This window comes from Emydura macquarii, unplaced genomic scaffold, assembly GCF_026122565.2.
Source record: "Emydura macquarii macquarii isolate MOO-44397 ecotype Brisbane River unplaced genomic scaffold, CSIRO-AGI_Emac_v2 contig_2636, whole genome shotgun sequence".
Taxonomy (NCBI): domain Eukaryota; kingdom Metazoa; phylum Chordata; order Testudines; family Chelidae; genus Emydura; species Emydura macquarii.
In genome coordinates, this window is record NW_027132773.1 from 23,871,077 (window position 1) to 23,890,642 (window position 19,566).

At 40.9% G+C, this 19,566-nt stretch overlaps 1 protein-coding gene across 3 annotated transcripts in view; it reads right to left on the reverse strand.

The window, feature by feature from the left end:
* Nucleotides 1-19,566, reverse strand: part of IQUB (IQ motif and ubiquitin domain containing) — a 40,734-nt gene that overhangs the window by 928 nt on the left and 20,240 nt on the right. For 2 of the 3 annotated variants that reach the window (XM_067563981.1, XM_067563980.1), the window contains 4 exons: nucleotides 12,496-12,666; nucleotides 11,073-11,249; nucleotides 7,978-8,226; nucleotides 2,795-2,980 (listed from right to left, as the gene is read on the reverse strand). In XM_067563981.1, coding sequence (XP_067420082.1) covers nucleotides 2,795-2,980; nucleotides 7,978-8,226; nucleotides 11,073-11,249; nucleotides 12,496-12,666 — 783 coding nt within the window. Of the gene's footprint in view, nucleotides 1-2,794; nucleotides 2,981-7,977; nucleotides 8,227-11,072; nucleotides 11,250-12,495; nucleotides 12,667-19,566 lie in introns of those variants that run through there. The other variant, XM_067563982.1, reaches the window with a different exon arrangement.

Sequence of the window (19,566 nt, forward strand, 5' to 3'; positions counted from 1 at the left end):
TATATATAGTGCATAAACACTCACTAGTGAACTACAAACTGTTTAACAAAACAAACAATAACATTCAAATCCAGACATGTTACTTAATGCAGTAAAATACAGCAGAAGATAGTCCTGTATAACTTCTTTTAAAGCCTCAGTCTGGAAGGTACTTAGTGCGTCCTGTAAACAGATGACTGCGTTAAACTCCTATTAAAAGCAATTGGGATTTAAAGCATTCAGCATTTCCTTATTATCTTTTGAGTAATGTGAATTTTTATTTTATTATTATTATTATTTTAGAATTTTGAAAATCAAAAGGAGACTGGCAATGCTTAAACTTTTGTTTTTCTAAGATAATGTGTTAGGGAATTGTCCCTTGATTGGAACTGGACCGAAGCTTTTATAAATGTTCATCAGGGCATATCATTTAAAACCATTTTGACAGCATTTTATGCAGCCTTGGTTTTGATCCAGTGTTCTATTTTTAGTAGTTTAATCAATTACCCAACATTCTGCAAGCTAGAAATGTAAGTAAAGTACTATATTTAATTTGATACTAGAATAATTAGATTAAATACACAAAGGGTGCTGTGGGTTAATTAAAGCAGCACCGGAATTTCAGTTTTCAGACTGCGGTTCAATCTAAACTAGTGTTGTAAATGAAATCACTTTCACAGCCTTAACTAACTTTCTACTGATTAGCAATCCACACAGTCATAAACAAATTAACGATGATATTAAATGCATTGTTAGACTCTTGCTCTCTCTACTCTCATCACTAGTAGCATGAATAGCTATTAGAAGGGTTGTACAAGAGCGTGCACAATTTAATATATTTTTGTTTCCACTTATGCCAGGCAAAATGACACACCTTACACACACCACATACTTCTAAACCTTGTCTTATTTTCACTTATTTATTAGACATCTATGGAACCACAAACTGGCCATTAGCAAACCTCAGCTACTGGTGACCTATTCCTATTTCTGTGGAAAAAGATAAGCGAAAATTAGGTAAGATTTTTTAAAATATGTGTTTGCAAACTCTCTCTGTCCTGTTCTATTGCACAATGAAAAATACAAACAAACAGCAGAGTTTGAGATCTTTGGCTACTCATTCTCAGCTTCTCGCCAACCTTCATGCAGTAATAGTTCTAGTTTGTTTAAAATAAGCAAACAAACAAAAAAACCACATACACACACACACACCCTCTTTCTCTCTCTCTTCCTCTCCCTAAAGACTTTAGGCTCCTGACTTCAAACTTGAAAGTGAAAAAATTACAAACGAGGGACACTGCTCTCTTTGATGGCTTGTAGAAGGCAAGCTAAAAAGAGCCCCATCATATTAAAAATTGTATTTATTAAAAAAAAACCTCACAAATGTCTTTTATTATAATACCACCTTAGTATAACACTGCCTTTAAAATCGTATTTACTTTTCTCCAGAATGCAGTTTATTTACTTTTTGCTTTTTGTTCTACTTGTACAATAAAAAAGGTAATCAGTTTCACTTCGTTTCTCAGAAATTAATTAATGCTGAAATATTTGGATTGAAACAATGCAGGGAAATGTTTAAATAAAAAAACTTTAAACATTGAAATTAAGTAATAAAGAATCATGAAAATATGTTGGTTGAAGTTAATTTTCATTTTCAACACAAACTTAAAATTTGGGGCCTCAGCCAGTGGAGACTGTTCCTTTGTCTAATGACTCCACATCTTGTCTGGGTCAGGTCAGACATCCACACAATCAGAACCTTTGCCAGCCAAACAGATCCCTTCTGCCATAATGTCAGTTATATAAAAACCAATATGCACAAAGGAGTCATTGATATCCCAATTGCCTGAGCAGCCTTTTTGATTTCATGAGACAGCGATGACTCAAGAAAGGAGCTCACAGATTCCAGCTTGAAATTAATTTTACCCTTTAAAAAGTAATGCCCACAAAAAGGTGTCAACTGGGTGTGCACAGAAAAAAGTATATCCTGGTGCTGGCAGCACAAGTTTTCACAAACTTCCCACCAATTTGCTTCTCTAAATGGCTAACTTCTAGGGGTGAGAGGGTAGTTCATTTTCTATGCCCATTTAATCCTTCTATTCTCTGGTGAGACTTCCAAGAAGGATGCGAACTGGAGCTGAGATGGTGCTTTGTGATATGGACATGTGCCACTAAGAACTGAACTGGCCACCAAGCAGCCACTACATGGCAATGACCTTAGGTCACTATCAACCTAAACCAATTACTTAGAAAAGAAAGACTGTCACCCATTTTACCAGATATAAGTAATTCCTAAGAAATTTCTTGAGCTTTGGAATACTAAATATTCCACTGTATTAAGTCCAGGTGTCCTCAGAGTGGGACCTCTGCCCAGCAACTGTATCTTTAGATAAAAAACTTTTCTTTTGACACAATATGTAACAGTCTCAAGGCAATAGTTTTGAGGATTTCCTTAACAAAATTAGTTTAAGTAAGTTTATCTTTACTAATAGAGAATAGCAGATTTTGGGAAATCATCAACTCAGAGCAGCATGTATGCTGTTATAGTCTAATTGCAAGTGATCATAAATAAAATAAGTGTCAATGACACTTAAATGCCATCCTTCTGAAAAAGCAGATGTGGACAAGCTTACTAAGATCTCAACAAAGGGGTAGTCATTATATACAAGACCATTTTTATGAAGTAGTTATAATGGGGCAATTGAGATGCAGAGGGTCTAAGTGCAAAATCTGGTAAATTATATTTAGTCACAAGATTCTAATAAAATGCAAAATATAATATAAGAAGAAAAAAATTGCATTTGTTCCATTTTACCTCCTGAAGGCTATGCAGCTTGAGATGTGCTTTTGCTTCATCTTTGGTGAGGAGGACCGTGTTCCATGGAGACCATTCACAGTGCTTATCCCATCTGACCATGATCAAATCATAGAGATCGTCCCAGGCGCTAAGAGCTGACTGACAACCCCAAATGTTCTCCACAATGTACTGTAGATCTTGTTGCTATAATTGAAAGCAGGGTTGAGAAGAATAAAGCATGCTTAATTCTACAAGCAAAGTCACCTTAACTAACCATCACTTAGGAAATGCTTTGAATTAAAATTATTTTGTGCACGTCACAGAATCATTTTGGGTAGAAAAGGGTGAACATTGGAGTAATCTAGCCCACCCTATTACAGTGTGGTGTGGCAGGATTAATGTAATTCTTCCCTAAAAAATGAGATTCTAATTTACTCTGGATTATTTCTTCTGATGGCAATTCTATATTTCCTCTTGGCAGGTTGCTTAATTGCTAGTAATTTTTAAGTTTCTTACATTTAATCTACATTTTCCCTGCTGCTTTCTCATTCCTACTTGTTTCATCCTTGCTCATTAATAAAAATAACTGATCCTTGTCCTTTATCGGCTTCCTTTATGTTTGTATTTTAGAGTTCATAATTAGTTTAAATTAATAAGCAAGTCATGGAACTGTGCTATATCACTGAAATTAAATTCCTCATGCAGCCAGAATAACCAGGGCTGGAGGCAGGGGAGGGGGCAAAATCCAGCTAACCCCAGATACACGCGGATTAAGTGCATATCAAGAGGCTTATCCTCTGGATAAGTATGACAGATTTTGATCTTCTCCCTTCCCTCTCTCTGCTTCTGTCCTACAAAGAGTTAATTATTGTGTAGTGATATTGTTACTCATTCTCCACCATGGGATTGTGACATCCTGCGGTGGTGCTACAGGTTATAAAAATAGCTAGTGGTTGGCCTCTTTGTACTGTATGTTCTTTATATAAAGGCCATAAATCTGATATTTTCCCCACTAAGTCATGATTCACCTATACTGATCTCACTTTGTTTCATTTATTACTAGCCATCTGAAATCACTACTAATTCTTTTAAAATAGTCTCTGAAGCAAAAAATGGTTTTGGGCTACAGTTAATGTTGAACTTGGGCAAGCTTTTCTGTCATACTCCATCATCAAGTTTTCTCTGTATTACAGTAATGAAAAAATGATAGAAGAATTTTGTCAAAAAGATTCTTTAGTAGGACAACTTTGACTTTGAGATAAGGCTTCTTCCATCCCAAGCACCTGAAGTAGGTCCTTGTCCCCTTCTCCCAAAAAGAAATTGCTTCACTTTAATTAAATAATGGCATTTACATGTTAACAAATCAGATTCCTCACAGGGGGTGACTGAAACCATTCCAAGCCAATACTCTTGCAAAATGTTACATCATATACTCTCATGCATCTTGCTTCCCAATCTAGAACTTGCTCCTGCTCCCACTGATACCTTTAACTTGGGGAAAAACAAAAGGGTTCCCCTGATTTGAATGTGTTGGGCTGAGAATCTTTTTGCCTCTGTTGTAATAAGGCTGTGCGCTTTAGTTCCAGGACTACTGAGCCTTGTTAAATCTGGCCCCACAGATTCTCCCTTTCTTTAGCCTTCCTAAAGTTGGTCTCATGTCTCATCTTCATTTTAAAATATGTTGCCTCCATTTCATGGCAAGTCCTTGAGTTATTGTTGAACTTTATGTTGAAAGTCAGACACTAGTAATAAGACATAACAGCAAACATCCATTCCAAGCAGTAGCTTCTTTAGATGCCACATTGCACACCACAAAAGCTTCCTGAACTTACTGTCATTTTAGTGCCACCCCTCAAAATAGTATATGAGGGCCTTCAGAGTAATTTAGATTGGCAATAGTGCCTGGTTCTTCAACCTTATCAGATTAAAGAAATTCTGCTACAGAAATTCTGCCCTTCAGAAGAGGGGTAATTTGATGGTAATTTGATGGTGTGATGAAAAATCTGGTTATGATGGAAAAGCTTGATCTGAGAGGATGGTTTGGATGCATTTCCTAAAGATGGTCAGACTATGGATTCATCTACCTCTTCTTTTGAAGGCCATTCCACATCTGGATCCCCTCAATAGAATTGCTTTGACATCTACTCTGAAATACTCTGTTCTGGGCTTTGTGATTTTCATTGTCCCAAAGAACTGCAACTGGTTTGGTAGCTCACAGATGGAAATTCAATCTTGAATGTAGGGTCTGACCCATTAATTACTCTGAAGATTAAGATCAAGGCCTTAAACTGGCCGTGAAAGTTGACAACCATAACCAGAATGATTTTTTACATTGGAGGGACACATACATGAGTTTGACGTGTTCAAGGTGGCTGAAACCATGGAAGAAGTGGACAGCCATATTTTATATAAGCTAGAACTCTTTCCATTGGTTTCACATTAAGCTTCAGATACAACCATTTACAGAAATTCAATCTAAAGGTGACAAAGACATGGATCACCTTGGCCAAGTCCTCATCTGGTAAGAAAAACTGAAGTTTCTTAGTAAGATGGCAATGAAAGATAATTGCACTGCTTTCTAGTTTCTAAAATAAATAGGATGCTTTCATCCATCCTGGCATTAAAGGGAGATAAACTAGTGTTTTTTCTCCTCTTCAGCCCCTTTGGAAATTTGGAGTGTTTCTGGAGATTCCTCTGGCTAATCATATTTGTTCAGGAAACAAGAATCATTGTTACTATCTTCGTCTCCTTGATCCATGTTCAGAATACTAAACAGACCTGGGTGGCAGCTGTGTAAATAGTACTAGCGGAAGCTATAACTCAATATCCACAAATGCCACAATGAAGGCTCCAGCACTGTGTTACCATCACCAGCTGTGAGAGTTCTAAGTGAATTTACCAGGAAAACACCTCCTACTGGGAAGATAGGGTATATCACAGATGATACCATATAAAGGAACAAGGATATCACTAACAATAGGTCTTGATGTACCTTCTATTCTGATCATGCTCCATAGACATCAGAACTGTCAGAGCAGGTGTTCCTGAAAGCCCAGCAGTTCTGACTTGGAGTTGAGGGCAGACAAGGAGCTGTCAGGGGAGTGGAGCGAGATTCTTGTGCTTTAAAGAAGGTTGTATAACTACACCATCTGAGTTAATACCAAGTACCGTGAGCACTGACCCTTTAATATGTCCCATTGATTCCAAATAGGGTGGCACCGCTGAATGCTTTGATGGGACTGAAAGGCCTTCTCTTGACAGATCTGTTAAACTGGCTGGTCTTGATGCTAAGGGGCAGATCCTCGGAGTAAATTGTCACAGTTCCTTTGAAACTGATGGAGTTGTGACAATTTACACCAGCTGAAGATCTTCTCAGCCCTTGCGTCTTCTCAGCACTCAGATAGGTGGATCAGCTCAAACATATATGAAGTCAGTCTGGCAAAGACCAGAGGGGAATCTTTAGGTTCCTACCATGGGACCTAACTGCTTGCATCTCGTCACAGATAGTACAGCCAAAGCCAGTTATGGTCCTGCCCCAAGCAATGAAGGCAGCTGTCATGGCTGTTATGAAAAGGTTTGACTGTTCTTGAGGCATTTCTAAAAGCCCCAGAGCTGCTTTTTGGATATCTACATGAAATGGAGAACTGGAAGTTTGGGGTAAAGGTAAGAAAAGTGCAAAAAGCACAGAAATTTAAAAAGCGTAAGATTTTAAAATAAGTTCAGTGAACTAAGACACCAAGGCCAGACCAAAACTCCTTTATTGTCTAGCTAACTACAGTTAAAAATAGAAAAACCTGAGTTAAATCAGGTGATGATTGCATTGAAAACACTGAGTTGTTGCAATGGCACAACTGTCAGCCATTAAAAAGGAAGTGATGAGTGGAGGCATTACTAGCTATCAGTGTTCCAGGCAGAAGTAGGCATCTACCGGCCTGTTATTGCTTAGCCGCCAAAGACTTTAGCTGGGGAAATTCCACCAGGCACATGCATGAAGCAGAGACTCAAGAGTGAGAATCTGTCATAAAGCTTTGGAGAACAGTCAAATTTTAAGACAAACAGTAATTTAGTCCCAATACAAAGAATAAAAAAAAATCTCTTTTTTGTATTCTTAAATAGGAAAAGTACTTAATAAAAACAAACAGAATCTATATACTTTTATAATATTTCTTAACATAGGCATGGATAACAGTAGAAGCCTAGTCCTCTTCTGTTATGGCTTTTTTGGTAAAGCATCACAATAAGATATAAAATATGTTTTACACACTGAAAATAGTCAGAAAGTGTGCTTCTATTCTTGATACTGTAGCTTCTTAGTGCCAAATCCCTGAGAAAGTTCTGCTAATCTTGGGCTGTTGGATTACTTTAGATAAACTCTGCTTTGAGAGCACCTCATAATTTAAAAACTGAAAACGATTTTTTTTAAAAAAAAGTTTAAAAGTGTGAGAATGAGGAGGTTGTTCCAAAAATGTTAACATGTTAATTGATTAATCACATAATTGCCAAGGATTATAGAATGTACTAAATAGTTTAGAAAAGTGAAACTAATATTTAGTAAATTTTAATTCTGACAAATACTTGCAAAATAAAAAAATCCAGAAACCTCTAGATACAAATATTATAGGCTCAAAACTGATTTTTTTTGCTTTTTCCTTACTAAAAAACTCATGCAAGATTTTAGTAATTTTAATAAAATAAATATACTTGGTATTTCTGTAGAATCCTCCATCCAAGGATCCCAAAGTGCTTTACAAATATTAATTCTCAGAACACCACTGTGAGTCATCCTTATTTTATAGATGATACTGTGGCACAGGAAGGTTAAGCGACTTTCTTGGTATCACACAGGAAGTCTGTTGGAGGGCTAGGAATAAAATCAGATCTCCTGACTCCTGGTCCTGTTGTAAGATCCTCCTTTCCCTTGTTGTTTTTATTATTTTTACAGTCACTTTTGAAAGTCTAACCACACTTTAAGATACTAAAAGCAACTCTGTTTCTTCATGTTCATTTATTCAAGAGAGAACCATTTGTTCCATACCACAGGAAGAAAACTTGTGTTGTTTTTGGTTATCACTGTCTAAAATTAGAACTACCACCCTATGTAACAACTTAGCATCAGTAATACATACACAGGAAAGGAAAAGAATGGTGTACAGCACAAACACATTAATATTCACTATCAGCAATATCCTTTCACACAATACCTGAACTACATAAGCGATTTTAGCGTCATCCTGGTAATCTGCTTCAGATTTTCTGAGATTTTTTAGCATAAATTTGTATTTCAAAAAGGCTTCTCGACGCCGAGCCTCATTATCAAGCTTGCAACAACGGCGACACCTGCCGACAATGCGTGAATTAGCAGGCACAGAGAATTCAGTAGAGGGCAAGTAACTTTTGCAACCACGACAAAAGTAAATGTTTTTATAAAACTTTAATGGATCTGGTGGAACCTGCAGAAGGATGAAAAGAAAGACATTCTAATATATATATATATATATATAGGATTGAATGTCTTCCTATTAAATGAATGAGGTTTTAACGTTACCAAGAAAATACAATGCCTTACACAAATACAGCTGTTGGCTATACTTGCTAAGGCCTTACACTCCACTTGATGGCATTTCTCTGTCTATCTGTATCTAACGCAATAACTTTTGAATACCACATCTGATCAATTCCCAAGTTTCAGGGAATGTTCTAGAATTCACTGGCCAATGTCCTATTGATTTGGGGGAGAATCAGAAAACCTAAAAGGGAAAAATGGGAGACACATGGAGACCTGTCACCTGATTAGCTCAACTACAGCTTCAAGAAACTCTGCAACTGTCTATAGATCAAACAACTGATTGATCATGGCACCCATTAACACCTTCCAGCAATACCTCTATCTCATTTCTGCCTATCCTCCCAATAGTTTAAGTGTCGATACCCTGAATGACTTATCTCCCAGACAAAAAGATTAATAAAACGAAGAGAACAATAGGAAGCATTGGAGAATGCAGGTGTACACACAGCCATTGGGATGGGGGGAGAAAGGGGAATGCTGGAATAGGAGAGAGGAGGAAAGGGGAGAACACAAAACCCTTTGTGGGGGAGAGACTGAAGGTTCCTGACATGTGGCAGAGGTCAGAATGGAGGGCACATACAGCCCCAGGCATGAGAGGGGGAAGTTGCAGGGAGCTCTTGAAATAGATGGGGACAGGATAGTGGCACAAGGGAGCTTGAGGGGTGGAATGGAGGAATTCAAGGAGCTTTTGCAATTTGCAATAAACTCAGCCCATACAAGTGACTAAGTGTGTCACACCCTCATATTAAACATGCCTTTAAGTTTCAAAAGCCAGCAAAACTTATTTGAAATTAAAAAAAAATCAGGTTATTTTCAAACATTTTTGCTCTTACTGTATTAGTTAAAAATATTTAAAGAATAAAACAACTGAATTTGAATGTGCTCCTCCACTTGTTTCCACTGCCTGGCTGTCACTTAGCAGCTATCTTGTTTGTGATGTTGTCAGTACCACAGGCCAATCAGCAGGCCTGTGGCACCAAATGCAAACATAGCTCCATCGATAACTTTTAACCCACCTGCAGATAACCTCATCCCGCAGAAAAGACAGATCTCATCCCCCAAGTCTTGGCTATGACCGAGCTGCCATCTGCAGTGACCACCACTAAGTTACTGCCTGCCAGGTCCCCTGTCCCTGCTGCTACATAGCCACCACATGCTGGTTACTGATACCCAGTCACAGTTTATTGGGTACCCTTACTCAGGATGCCAACAAATCCCCAAGGGATGGAGACTCCACTATCTGCTGCTGGTCAGTACTGATTGCTAGGTAACACAAGTCTGTCTCTATGCCTGCAAGAAGGCAGAAAGCAGGTGTAAAGAGCATGAGCAGCAATACCACCCCAGAAGCACAGGAGGAGCAACTGTATAGGCAGTGGCCTGATCCCCACCCAGGGGAAGGAGACAAGCATATTGTGTCCAGTGAAGCATCAGACCCCACACAAAGCAAACTGAGCCTAATGAAGCCCAGGGGACAACCAGGACCCCCTGAGGAGAAGCCAAGCTCAGTGAAGCACCTGTGTCAAATGGGTGGAGCTTGGGAGACTACTATTACTTTTCCCCCCTCAATTCAGGCAGACTCAGCAAACACTGTGGAGGCCAAAGATCCAGGGACTACGGATCCAGAGCTGCAGTGTCATTGCATTACACTGTGATGGGAGTCACAGTGAGTGCAGGATGAGTAATGCCGCTTCAAGCAGCAATAACTCATCTTGTATTTTTTCCAGACTTTAGACTAAATTGGAAGTGGAGCACGTTGCTTAGAGCGATTGTTCACTAGTTTCTTCTCCACTCCCTAGCTATGGCCCCTTTTTATGACGGAGCCATGGATATACAGTTTTAATAGAGGAGTGGGTGTGTTGAGTTGGGACTATCCAGTATAAGGTACTTCTCCCATTCATACATCCAGCTATGGTATTTTCACAGCATTGCATACTACATACTATTTACCAAGAAGCAGGAAAAATAAGGATCGTAAACTATGTCTTGTTGTTTAATGAATGTTTCACTGAATCAGTATTGCCATTAACAGCATGGTAAGTATATTAATTTTGTTCTTATATTTATGTGGTCATAAGTGTCACCAAATAGCTTTAATTTTGTACCATATGCAGTTTTTGAGAGTACTATGATAGAAGCTCACAGCTAAGGGCTTGTCTAATAAAATTAAGTAGATGTTAGTTAAGTCAATGTACAGTCACCGCAGTAATTAAAGCGGTGGTTCACATCCACACTTGCTCCTTCTGTCGGTGGTGCATGTCCTCACCAGGAGCACTTCCACTGATGGAAGTGGGGCATTGTGGGACACTGACAGTTGGAGCTGAGCAGCATTGGGGCTGACAACCTCAGCTGGTAGCCTTGCGTGGCCCTCACAGCTGGCCCTCCAGCTGCTGGCAGCCATCCCAGAGTGCTCACAGCCAAGCTATCCCCTCACACCACTGCAGACAGACCGAGCTGTCAGCCAGATGTGAGGCTCACAGTTGCCCCCCACACCCCAAGCTGTCAGCTAGGCATGGGGGTGGGAGCGCTCTAGCTGTCAGCCCTAAAAAGAAAAAAGCCCATATGATGTTTCCCATTTCCTCTCTCCTCTGGTAACTTGTGTCTGACAGCCCGTCCTGAAAACTATAAACTCCTTGGCAGAAAGATGATTTTTGCTTCTCTGGCTGAAAACATTTAGTATACAGTGAGCACTACCATAGACAAATATCATGATTATAATAGAAGGGAGAATACCTTAAGTACTCTAGCAACTTCAGGGTTAAAGGTTGGAGTTTTAATATACTGAAGAAATAATGTACATATTCTTTTTCTGAGGCCTTCTAGATTGCATTCTTTCACGCCTCGCATCATAAGATCAGCCTCTCTGTCAATTAATTCCACTATTTCATAGGTGAGTTTACACTCATGTTCCTACACAAAAAACCAAAACAAAGTTACAGCACGGATACTTGCTATGAACTGTTAGATTTAGAACAAATTGATATTAAAACAAAACATGCAGTATATATTCTATGCATCATTTATACTCTAAATGTATGCATTAAAAAGAAGGTTAAATCCCTCAGTGTCTTGGGAAGCATTCCACATGGAATATCCAGAGAAAGGACAGTCATATACATGTATGTGTGCGTTATATACAATACGAACGAAATCAGCAGTATGTTCTGTGGTGAAATCCCTGCAGGTTGGGAGGAGAATTATACTGCAGATCAATATTCTCTTCTGATGTTACCAATCTTCCTCTACCACTACCTCAGAAACACAGAAAGGAACTTCTGTGGAGATGGATGATGACAGGTGAATGATGATGCTTAAATTCAACCTCCTTTCCTCCACTAAAAATCCCGATTTTACAGCAATTCCAGTATTCCTCACAATGCAGGATTTGAACTGGATCATTATTATTGTAAAACCAACAAAAAACTAAAACTATAAGCTCCTCCTGCTGGCTCAGACAGTAACACTTCATTAATCAAAACTATTTCTAGAGCTGTTCTGACTTCAGACCCAATTCTGATTCCATCAAAGCCAGAGGCAAAATCCTCATTTTGGCTTTATACAGATCAGGATCAGACTCTTCTACTAATCTGTTTAGGTGCAAGTACCATCACCAAGGTACCTGAGTGCCTTCATGATGTTCAAACAAAGAAATAATTCTTTTTTTTAAACCCTGTTAATTGTTTCTCCACTAGCAACCGGAGAGGAAATCAATGTCTGTGAGACAGAAAAATAGCAATCCAAACCAAGAGACATTTCCTAGCAAAGCTTCTGAAAAGGCATTTAAAATAAATGAAATTAAAAGTATCTGTCCTGGTTTTATCAAGTTACTGTAATAATAAAACTTCATACTAAAACTGTATTAAAATTTAACACAAATTTAAAACCACAGTGGGGGGGTTGTAACTAAGAAATTATCTGAAGAAATCAATATTTATCACACAAAGTGATAATGAAAAATGAATTTATATAAAATTGACCTTTCCTAATTTAAGAAATAGCACTGGTTAGTGCACCGGCTTTCATTCATGCCACCACATCCTCACAACTGTTTGCCGAGATAAACCTTGCTGATGTGTCAGCACCAATTAAATGACTATGGCTCTGGGTATGGAAGGTATAGCCAAAAGCTAAACTTAAGGGGAAGAACAAAATGTACCTTCACTGTATGTTTGAGTGTTAACAGCACATCCAGTCTCTCATCTTTTGGGAGGTTTTTCATACTAATGCTGCGGTAGATCTCAAGTAGTTCTCTGGCACGGAGTGTAAATTGTGTATCCATTTCAGTGATTTTTCCATCATATGCTTTCCATTTCTTTGGTTCTGCACACTTCAGAAACAATTTGCATCAATCAGAGATATTATACTTTGATCAACAGCTGAAAAGGTACGTTGTGTCACAAAAAGTCTTACTATAATAAACAAAGACTCAGCTTTAACACTTCTCTAATACAGAAGGCTCTTTCTACCATCAATATTTCCACAATATATCTTTTACACTGAAGTTTCAATATTACATGACTTGTTTAAAAAAAAGCAGGCCATAATAATTCTGGCTTACAACAAAATAAAGGACATTCTCCCATAGCGAAATGCTCTGTTAGTTTAAAATGAACTTACTGAAATGGTACTGGAATACATGCTCATCTGATCCTGCCCTTTTAATCAGGCAAAACTGCCACTAAAGTTAATGGGAGTATTGCCTGTAAGGAATGCAAGCTTAAGCTCTTAAAGCCTATTGTGCTGTGAAATATTTTCTGGGAGCTGTTATTTAAGATGAAATATTGTTATCCTTGATTTGTAAAGATGGCCAGTAGTTTACATATATGTTGGGTCCAGGCAATCTTCCCTGTCAGTCAGTCAACCATTTATAATTCTGATAATAGTAGATCTTGGCATTTTTTGCCTTCCCATTCTGAAATTTGGGGAATATCAGGCCCTGTAATAGGGGTTGCTATTGCTGGACCTAAAGTTCTCTGTCTCCCAGATCCAACGGTATTAGTGCCACTTCCCCATTTCAAGAGAGTATGGGTAGGTCTACACAGCAATGTAAACCTAAGGTTAGAGGGACTCAAGTCTGCTGACCCATGTCAAGGAACTCTAGTGTTGAGCATCTACCTTGCATTTTAACCCTAGGTTAAGAATTCTCTGACCCATGCTCAAATCTAGGGCTCTGGCATGCACAGTGCAGTGCACAGACCTAAGTCAAATCAACCATATCCCAGAGTGTCTAGTGCCTCCACCCCTCTGAATGTCACTGGTGTAGCCCTACGAACATGGCGCACTGAGGAAAAACTCTACTGCTCACCTTGCACGTTACAGGAAATTTGAACTGCCCGCCAATACAATCTGCCAAGCAATCATTTTGTTCTGTGCTCTCCCAGCCACCAGAGCAAGCAACGTGGAGGAGGCACCTTTTGACAAACTCCTTTTGCTTGCGCTTTCGTTCCTATATCAGGAAACTGGCAGAGTATCCGCAAGGCACTAGTGGACATTTCAGTGGTGTTTTTGTCCCATGAAAGATGCCCGATGGATTTTCTGATGGATCTGCAAGAGGAGGCAACAGCAGCAGAGGAGGAGTATGCTGGCATTGCAGACTCTCACTGCCAAATGCTGCTCAGTATAATTGGCACAGCTGCTGATACCCCCTATATAGACTGCTGCTTCTGGTGTAGGGCTACAAGCACAGACTGGTGGGACCACATTGTCATGCAGACCTGGGATGACCAGCAGTTGATCCAGAACTTTTGTATGAAGAGAGCTACATTTCTGGAGCTTTGTGAGCAGCTTGCCCATACCCTCCAAGAGACACACGAGGTCACCTTTGCCAGTCTAGAAGCGGCTTGCTATAACTGTCTGGAAGCTGGCTACCCCAGACTATAACAGGTTCACTTCCAACCAGTTTGGGGTTGGAAAGTTGACTGTGGGTAAAGTAGGGGCAGAGACAGGCAATCAGGTGTGTGGTTTACCCCAAAGTGGTGGACATTAAAGGTATTCCAGAGGTAACTGCTGACTTTGAAAGAACGGGGTTTGTGAACTGTGGCACTGCTATTCATGGGATTCATGTGCTTACAGTTTGCCCTCCTCAAGGAGCACATGAATACATAAACCACAAAGAGTACTACTCCATTGTTATGCAAGCTGTAGTGGACCCCAGCGGCAGATGTATGAATGTCAATGTGGGTTGTACAGGAAAAGTTCACAATGCCAGAATATTTTGCCACTCAGGAGTCTACATTCATGGACAAACTGGGACACTATTGCCACCAAATGACATTCACATAAATGGTGTTTCTGTCCTCATAGTTATTCTGGGGGACCCCACATACCCTCTTTTGTCTTGACTTATGAAACCATACCCTGATTTAAGATGCCCTGGCAAAAAAAGGCTTAATTACACTCTCAGCAAGTGTAGAACAGTTGTTGAATGCACTTTTGGCAGATTAGTATCTCCTTGGAGGTGTTTACAAACTCATTTGGATGCCAGTGTAATTGATGCGTGTGACAGTCTATATTATTATGGTCACCACTTTTACAAGACTATGATAAATTCTGTAAAAGTATGCCTTGTGAGGTATAATTTGAAAAGTCATAATCTGCTAAGTATTACTGTCCTGGTAAAATGTGCATATTAACATTGTATGGGAAGTTATAAGATTCTTCTACGTATCATTGTTATAACATACTCCAAGGTTCAGACAAGCAGGTCCAAACCAGTTTTTCAGAGACAAAGACTCCCTGGCACCCCAGTCAGGTGTTAAAGACAGATCACTGATTTACACAGCCATTCTTCAGCACCAAGAAGGTGTAAACAAGAAATTTACATTTCATCTCAAGGATAGTTCAAATCTCTCATAATAAGAGACTGCTTTTCTGCACCCTACTGGGGGGTAATCTTCGAAGAGGGGAGAGGGTATAAAAATGAGAGACAATGGCCTCCACCTCACCTGTCCTCCTCCCATCTCTCAAAGTACAGAACTAAGGGAAAGTGATCCCAGGCGTGGTCTACACTGGCAATGGAGGTCAACGTAATGCTGCTTACGTCGACTCCCTAAAGTATGCATCTCCACTGGCACGTAAGTTCTGCCGATGTAAATCGCGGTAAAAGTCGACCTAATAAAACCACTCCCGCAAGTGGCATTGTGCTGAAGTCGAATTCCATGGGTCGCATTTCCATCAGTGTAGGCAGAGCACAATGTAAATCGACGCCATTGGCCTCCGGGAGGTATCCCATAATGCTGTGTTGTGACCGCTCTGGACATTCATGCTCAGCTGTAATGTGGCCACGTAAACAGGAAATAGCCCCTTTCCCTCAAGGCCCATTTCCGGTTTGGACAGCGTAGAGAGAGCTTTGTAGTTGAACTGCTCCTGACGACTGCATGGCCCAAATGTGCTCCAGCATGGAGTCGACCAGAGGTCTTGGATCTCATCGGTGTGCCGTGAAGAGTCTGTTCTGGCTCAGTGCCGAGCCAGCAAAAGAAACGTAGATATCTACAAGAAGGTATCTCGTGGCATGTTGGAGAAGGGGCACAACAGGAACGTGCAGCAATGCCATGTTAAGATCAAAGAGCTGAGGCAGGCTTATCAGAAAACTAGGGAAGCTAACAGCCATTCTGGCTCCTTGCCCAAAACATGCTACTTTTACGAGGAGCTGTATGAGATTCTTGGCGGTGACCCCACCACTGTGCCACCACACAGTGTTGATACTTCTGCAGAATCCCAGTTCAGAATGAATGAGGAAGACTTTGTGGATGAGGAGCATGAGGATGATGAGAGCAGGGTGCAGGAGAGTGGGGTACCCATTCTACCTGAGAGCCAGGACCTGTTTGTTACGCCAGAGCAGCCCTGCCACACACAGGACAGTGAGACTGATTGAGATGCTGGGAAAGGCACATCTAGTGAGTGTGTGTGGCAAATCTAATTTTTGCGGTTAAGTCCCCAATCCAGTTTCTTTAAAGGAGTTTGTGTTTTTGAGGGGATGGGCTTCCTGGGTGTTGCCAAATTTCAGTGGAGGGTTACTTCCGGAACAGACTATTTATGTGCAGAGGTATGCTCCGTGAATCCTCTCCGGATATCTCAAGGAAACTTTCATTTAGATAATCTGTAATCCTTTGCAGAAGGTTTCTGGGGAAGGCAGTCTTATTTCTTCCGCCAAGGAAACTTTACCCCACCACTCTGCTATTAAATGAGCAGGCATGATCGCAGAACACAGCATAGCAGCATAAGGGCTAGGCCTGTACATGATATCACACATGGCCAACTAGGGAAGATGGCGCAAATTTAAAATATCCAACCAATACAGTCACTCCGAGTTATTCCTTGGCCATGGTTGGCATCTCTGGTCGCCTCCCCAAGACAATTCCTCGTACTGGTATTGTTGTTAAGGGTCGGGATACTGGTTGCCCTATGCTTTCTGTTGCTACACTTAACCCACAGCGTACTCTAATCTCTTTTGCCCACCTCCTCCCAAATCTGTCCTTGGCATGTTACAGGGGAGCCCAAGGATCGCTCTCCTTGCTCAAGTGTGGATTGTGGATTTTAGTGCTAATTAAACCTCTCCATAATAGATGCAAGGGCCCGTTGCTTACCATGTCTGGAATGCCATGCTGACCCGTCCACTACTTACAGATTGGAATGTGCATCTGGATTAGCTTTGTGAATGTGAAGGGGAGTTCTTTTAACATTGTAACATTTCTTTTATTACTCTGCGTCAGCTAACAATGGCAACTTTGTGCTTTGCTTTTCTTGCAGTCAACACTTCGGCCTTCAGCCCACCTTGCTGAACTCCAGCTGAAAGACTTTCCCAGATTAGGAAGCAGAAAAAAAAAAGTAGGATGACATGTTTAGTGAACTAATGAACGCCTCTGCGGCTGCTGACACAGAGCTCAGAGCCTGGAGGATGTCCTTGTCTGAAAAACTAGATATGGACATGGAACACAGAAGATCAGCACAGGAGCAGGAGCACGATATGCAACAGGAGATGTTGCATATTATGAGAGATCAGTCCAACATGCTGAGGCATCTGGTAGAGTTCCAGGAAGAGCAACAGCAGGACAGACTCTTTCTGCAGCCCCTCCAAAACGCTCCACTGCCTACCACTTCGTTATCAGCTCCCACCCCCAAGCGCTTTAGGAGGAAACTGAGCAGGGTGCAGTATGTGCTGCACTCCACACCGGTGGAGGCAAGTAGAAAGACATGACGGTCCCTTTAAGAACTGCACACAACCACAGTTTCTTGCACGGTGACACTTTACAATGTTAAATTATCCTCCTTTCCCCGCAATGGAACAGGTCACAAATAAAGCTTTGCAGCTTTAAAAAACTTTAAAAACTTTAAAAAGTTTTTAAACTTAAACTTAAACTTAAACTTAAAACTTAAACTTAAAACTTAAAAGTTTAAAAACTTTAAAAACTTTAAAAACTTTAAAAAGTTGCAGCTTTAAAAAACATCTGTCATTCATAGCTTGAGCGGGGAAAGAAGGAGAAGGGGCCACTGGGGTGAGGGTGGGCGATGGGAAAGATATAGGCACAGGAGAGACATTACTGTGGTTCATTGCAAAACCGGTTTTTCAATGCTTCCCGTAGGCGAAGTGCTCTGCGGTTGGCTCTGAGCGTAGCGCTGGAATCTGGCTATTCAAAATTTGCATCCAGCCTATCAGCCTCCATGGCCCAACCCTGGGAGAATTCTTCACCCTTTGTTTCACACAAATTATGGAGCACACAGCATGCAGACGTAACTGATGGGATGTTCTTTTCACTGATGTCAAGCCCAGTAAGTAGACATCTCCATCTGGCCTTTAAATGGCCAAATGCACATTCCACCACCATTCTGCCTGTTATTGAAATGCTCCTTTTCGCTGTCCAAGTGCGTGGTGTAGGGCTTCATTAGCCAAGGGAGCAAGGGGTAGGCAGGATCCTCCAGGATCGCTATTGGCATTTCAACATCCCCAATATTTACTTTTTGGTCAGCGAAGAAAGTGCCCACCTGTATCTTATTGAACAGACCCGAGTTTCTAAAGATGCATGCGTCATGCACCTTTCCTGACCACCCCACACTGATGTCAGTGAGATGTCCCTTGTGACCCACAAAGGCCTGCAACACCACTGAGAAGTATCCCTTCCAGTTTATGTACTCTGTGGCAAAGTGGTCAGGTGCTAGGATAGGGATATGCTTGCCCATCTATTGCCCCCCCCACAGTTTGGGAACCCCATTGTGGCAAACCCATCCACTATGTCGTGCATGTTTCCCAAAGTCACTTCCCTTTGTAGCAGAAGTCTATTGATGGCCCTTGCACACTTGCATCACAGCAGCTCCAACAGTGGATTTACTGACTCCAAATTGATTCCCAACTGACTGCTAGCAGTCTGGGGTTGCCAGCTTCTACAAAGCGATGGCCACTCACTTCTCCACTGTCAGAGCTGGTCTCAAGCGAGTATTCACATGCTTCAGGGCTGGGGACAGCTCCGCACAAAGTTCAAAGAAAGTGGCCTTTTGCATGCGAAAGTTTTGCAGTCACTGCTCATCATCCCACATCTTCATAACGATGCAATCCCACCACTCTCTGCTTGTCTCCCCGGACCAGAACCGGTGCTCTACAGATTGAAGATGATGTGTGACAGCCTGCAGCAAATGGGAATTGTTTCATTCTATGGCTAGTGGCTGGGCAGCCTCCATAACATTGCTATTTTCCGTGCTGCGGCTCCTGAAAATACTGCAGGATAAGCCATGAGGTATTTGTGATTCTCACAACGATAGTGCACAGCTAAGCGGGCTCCATGCCTCTCAGGCAATGGCGTGCGCATGGCATAGAAAAACGGTGCAAAAAAGTGTTTTCAGTTTGTTTGGGACAAGAAGGGAGGGGAAGGAAATTCGTTGCATCATAGGAGAACGACAAGATTCCCAAAAGCCTCTGTGGTTAGTTGCACTGTGGGATAGCTACCCACGGTGTACTGCTTTGAACGTCGATCCAAGCGTGGCAAGTGGGGATGCAAGAGCCCGATGAAAGGAGCGTGGTGTGATCATGCTCCTGCGACTTCTACAATTCGGCAGGTGAAAGTCAATTTAAAGTAAATCGACTTCACTCTGCAGTGTATACATACCTCTGTCTGAAAGATCAGCCTGTGAAATTTACAACAGCGTATGGTGAGACACAAATTTCGCTTCTAAATTCACTTAGCTTGTTGAGTTAGTAATACACAAGCTAATACCTCTTATTTTCTTTTGTAACCAA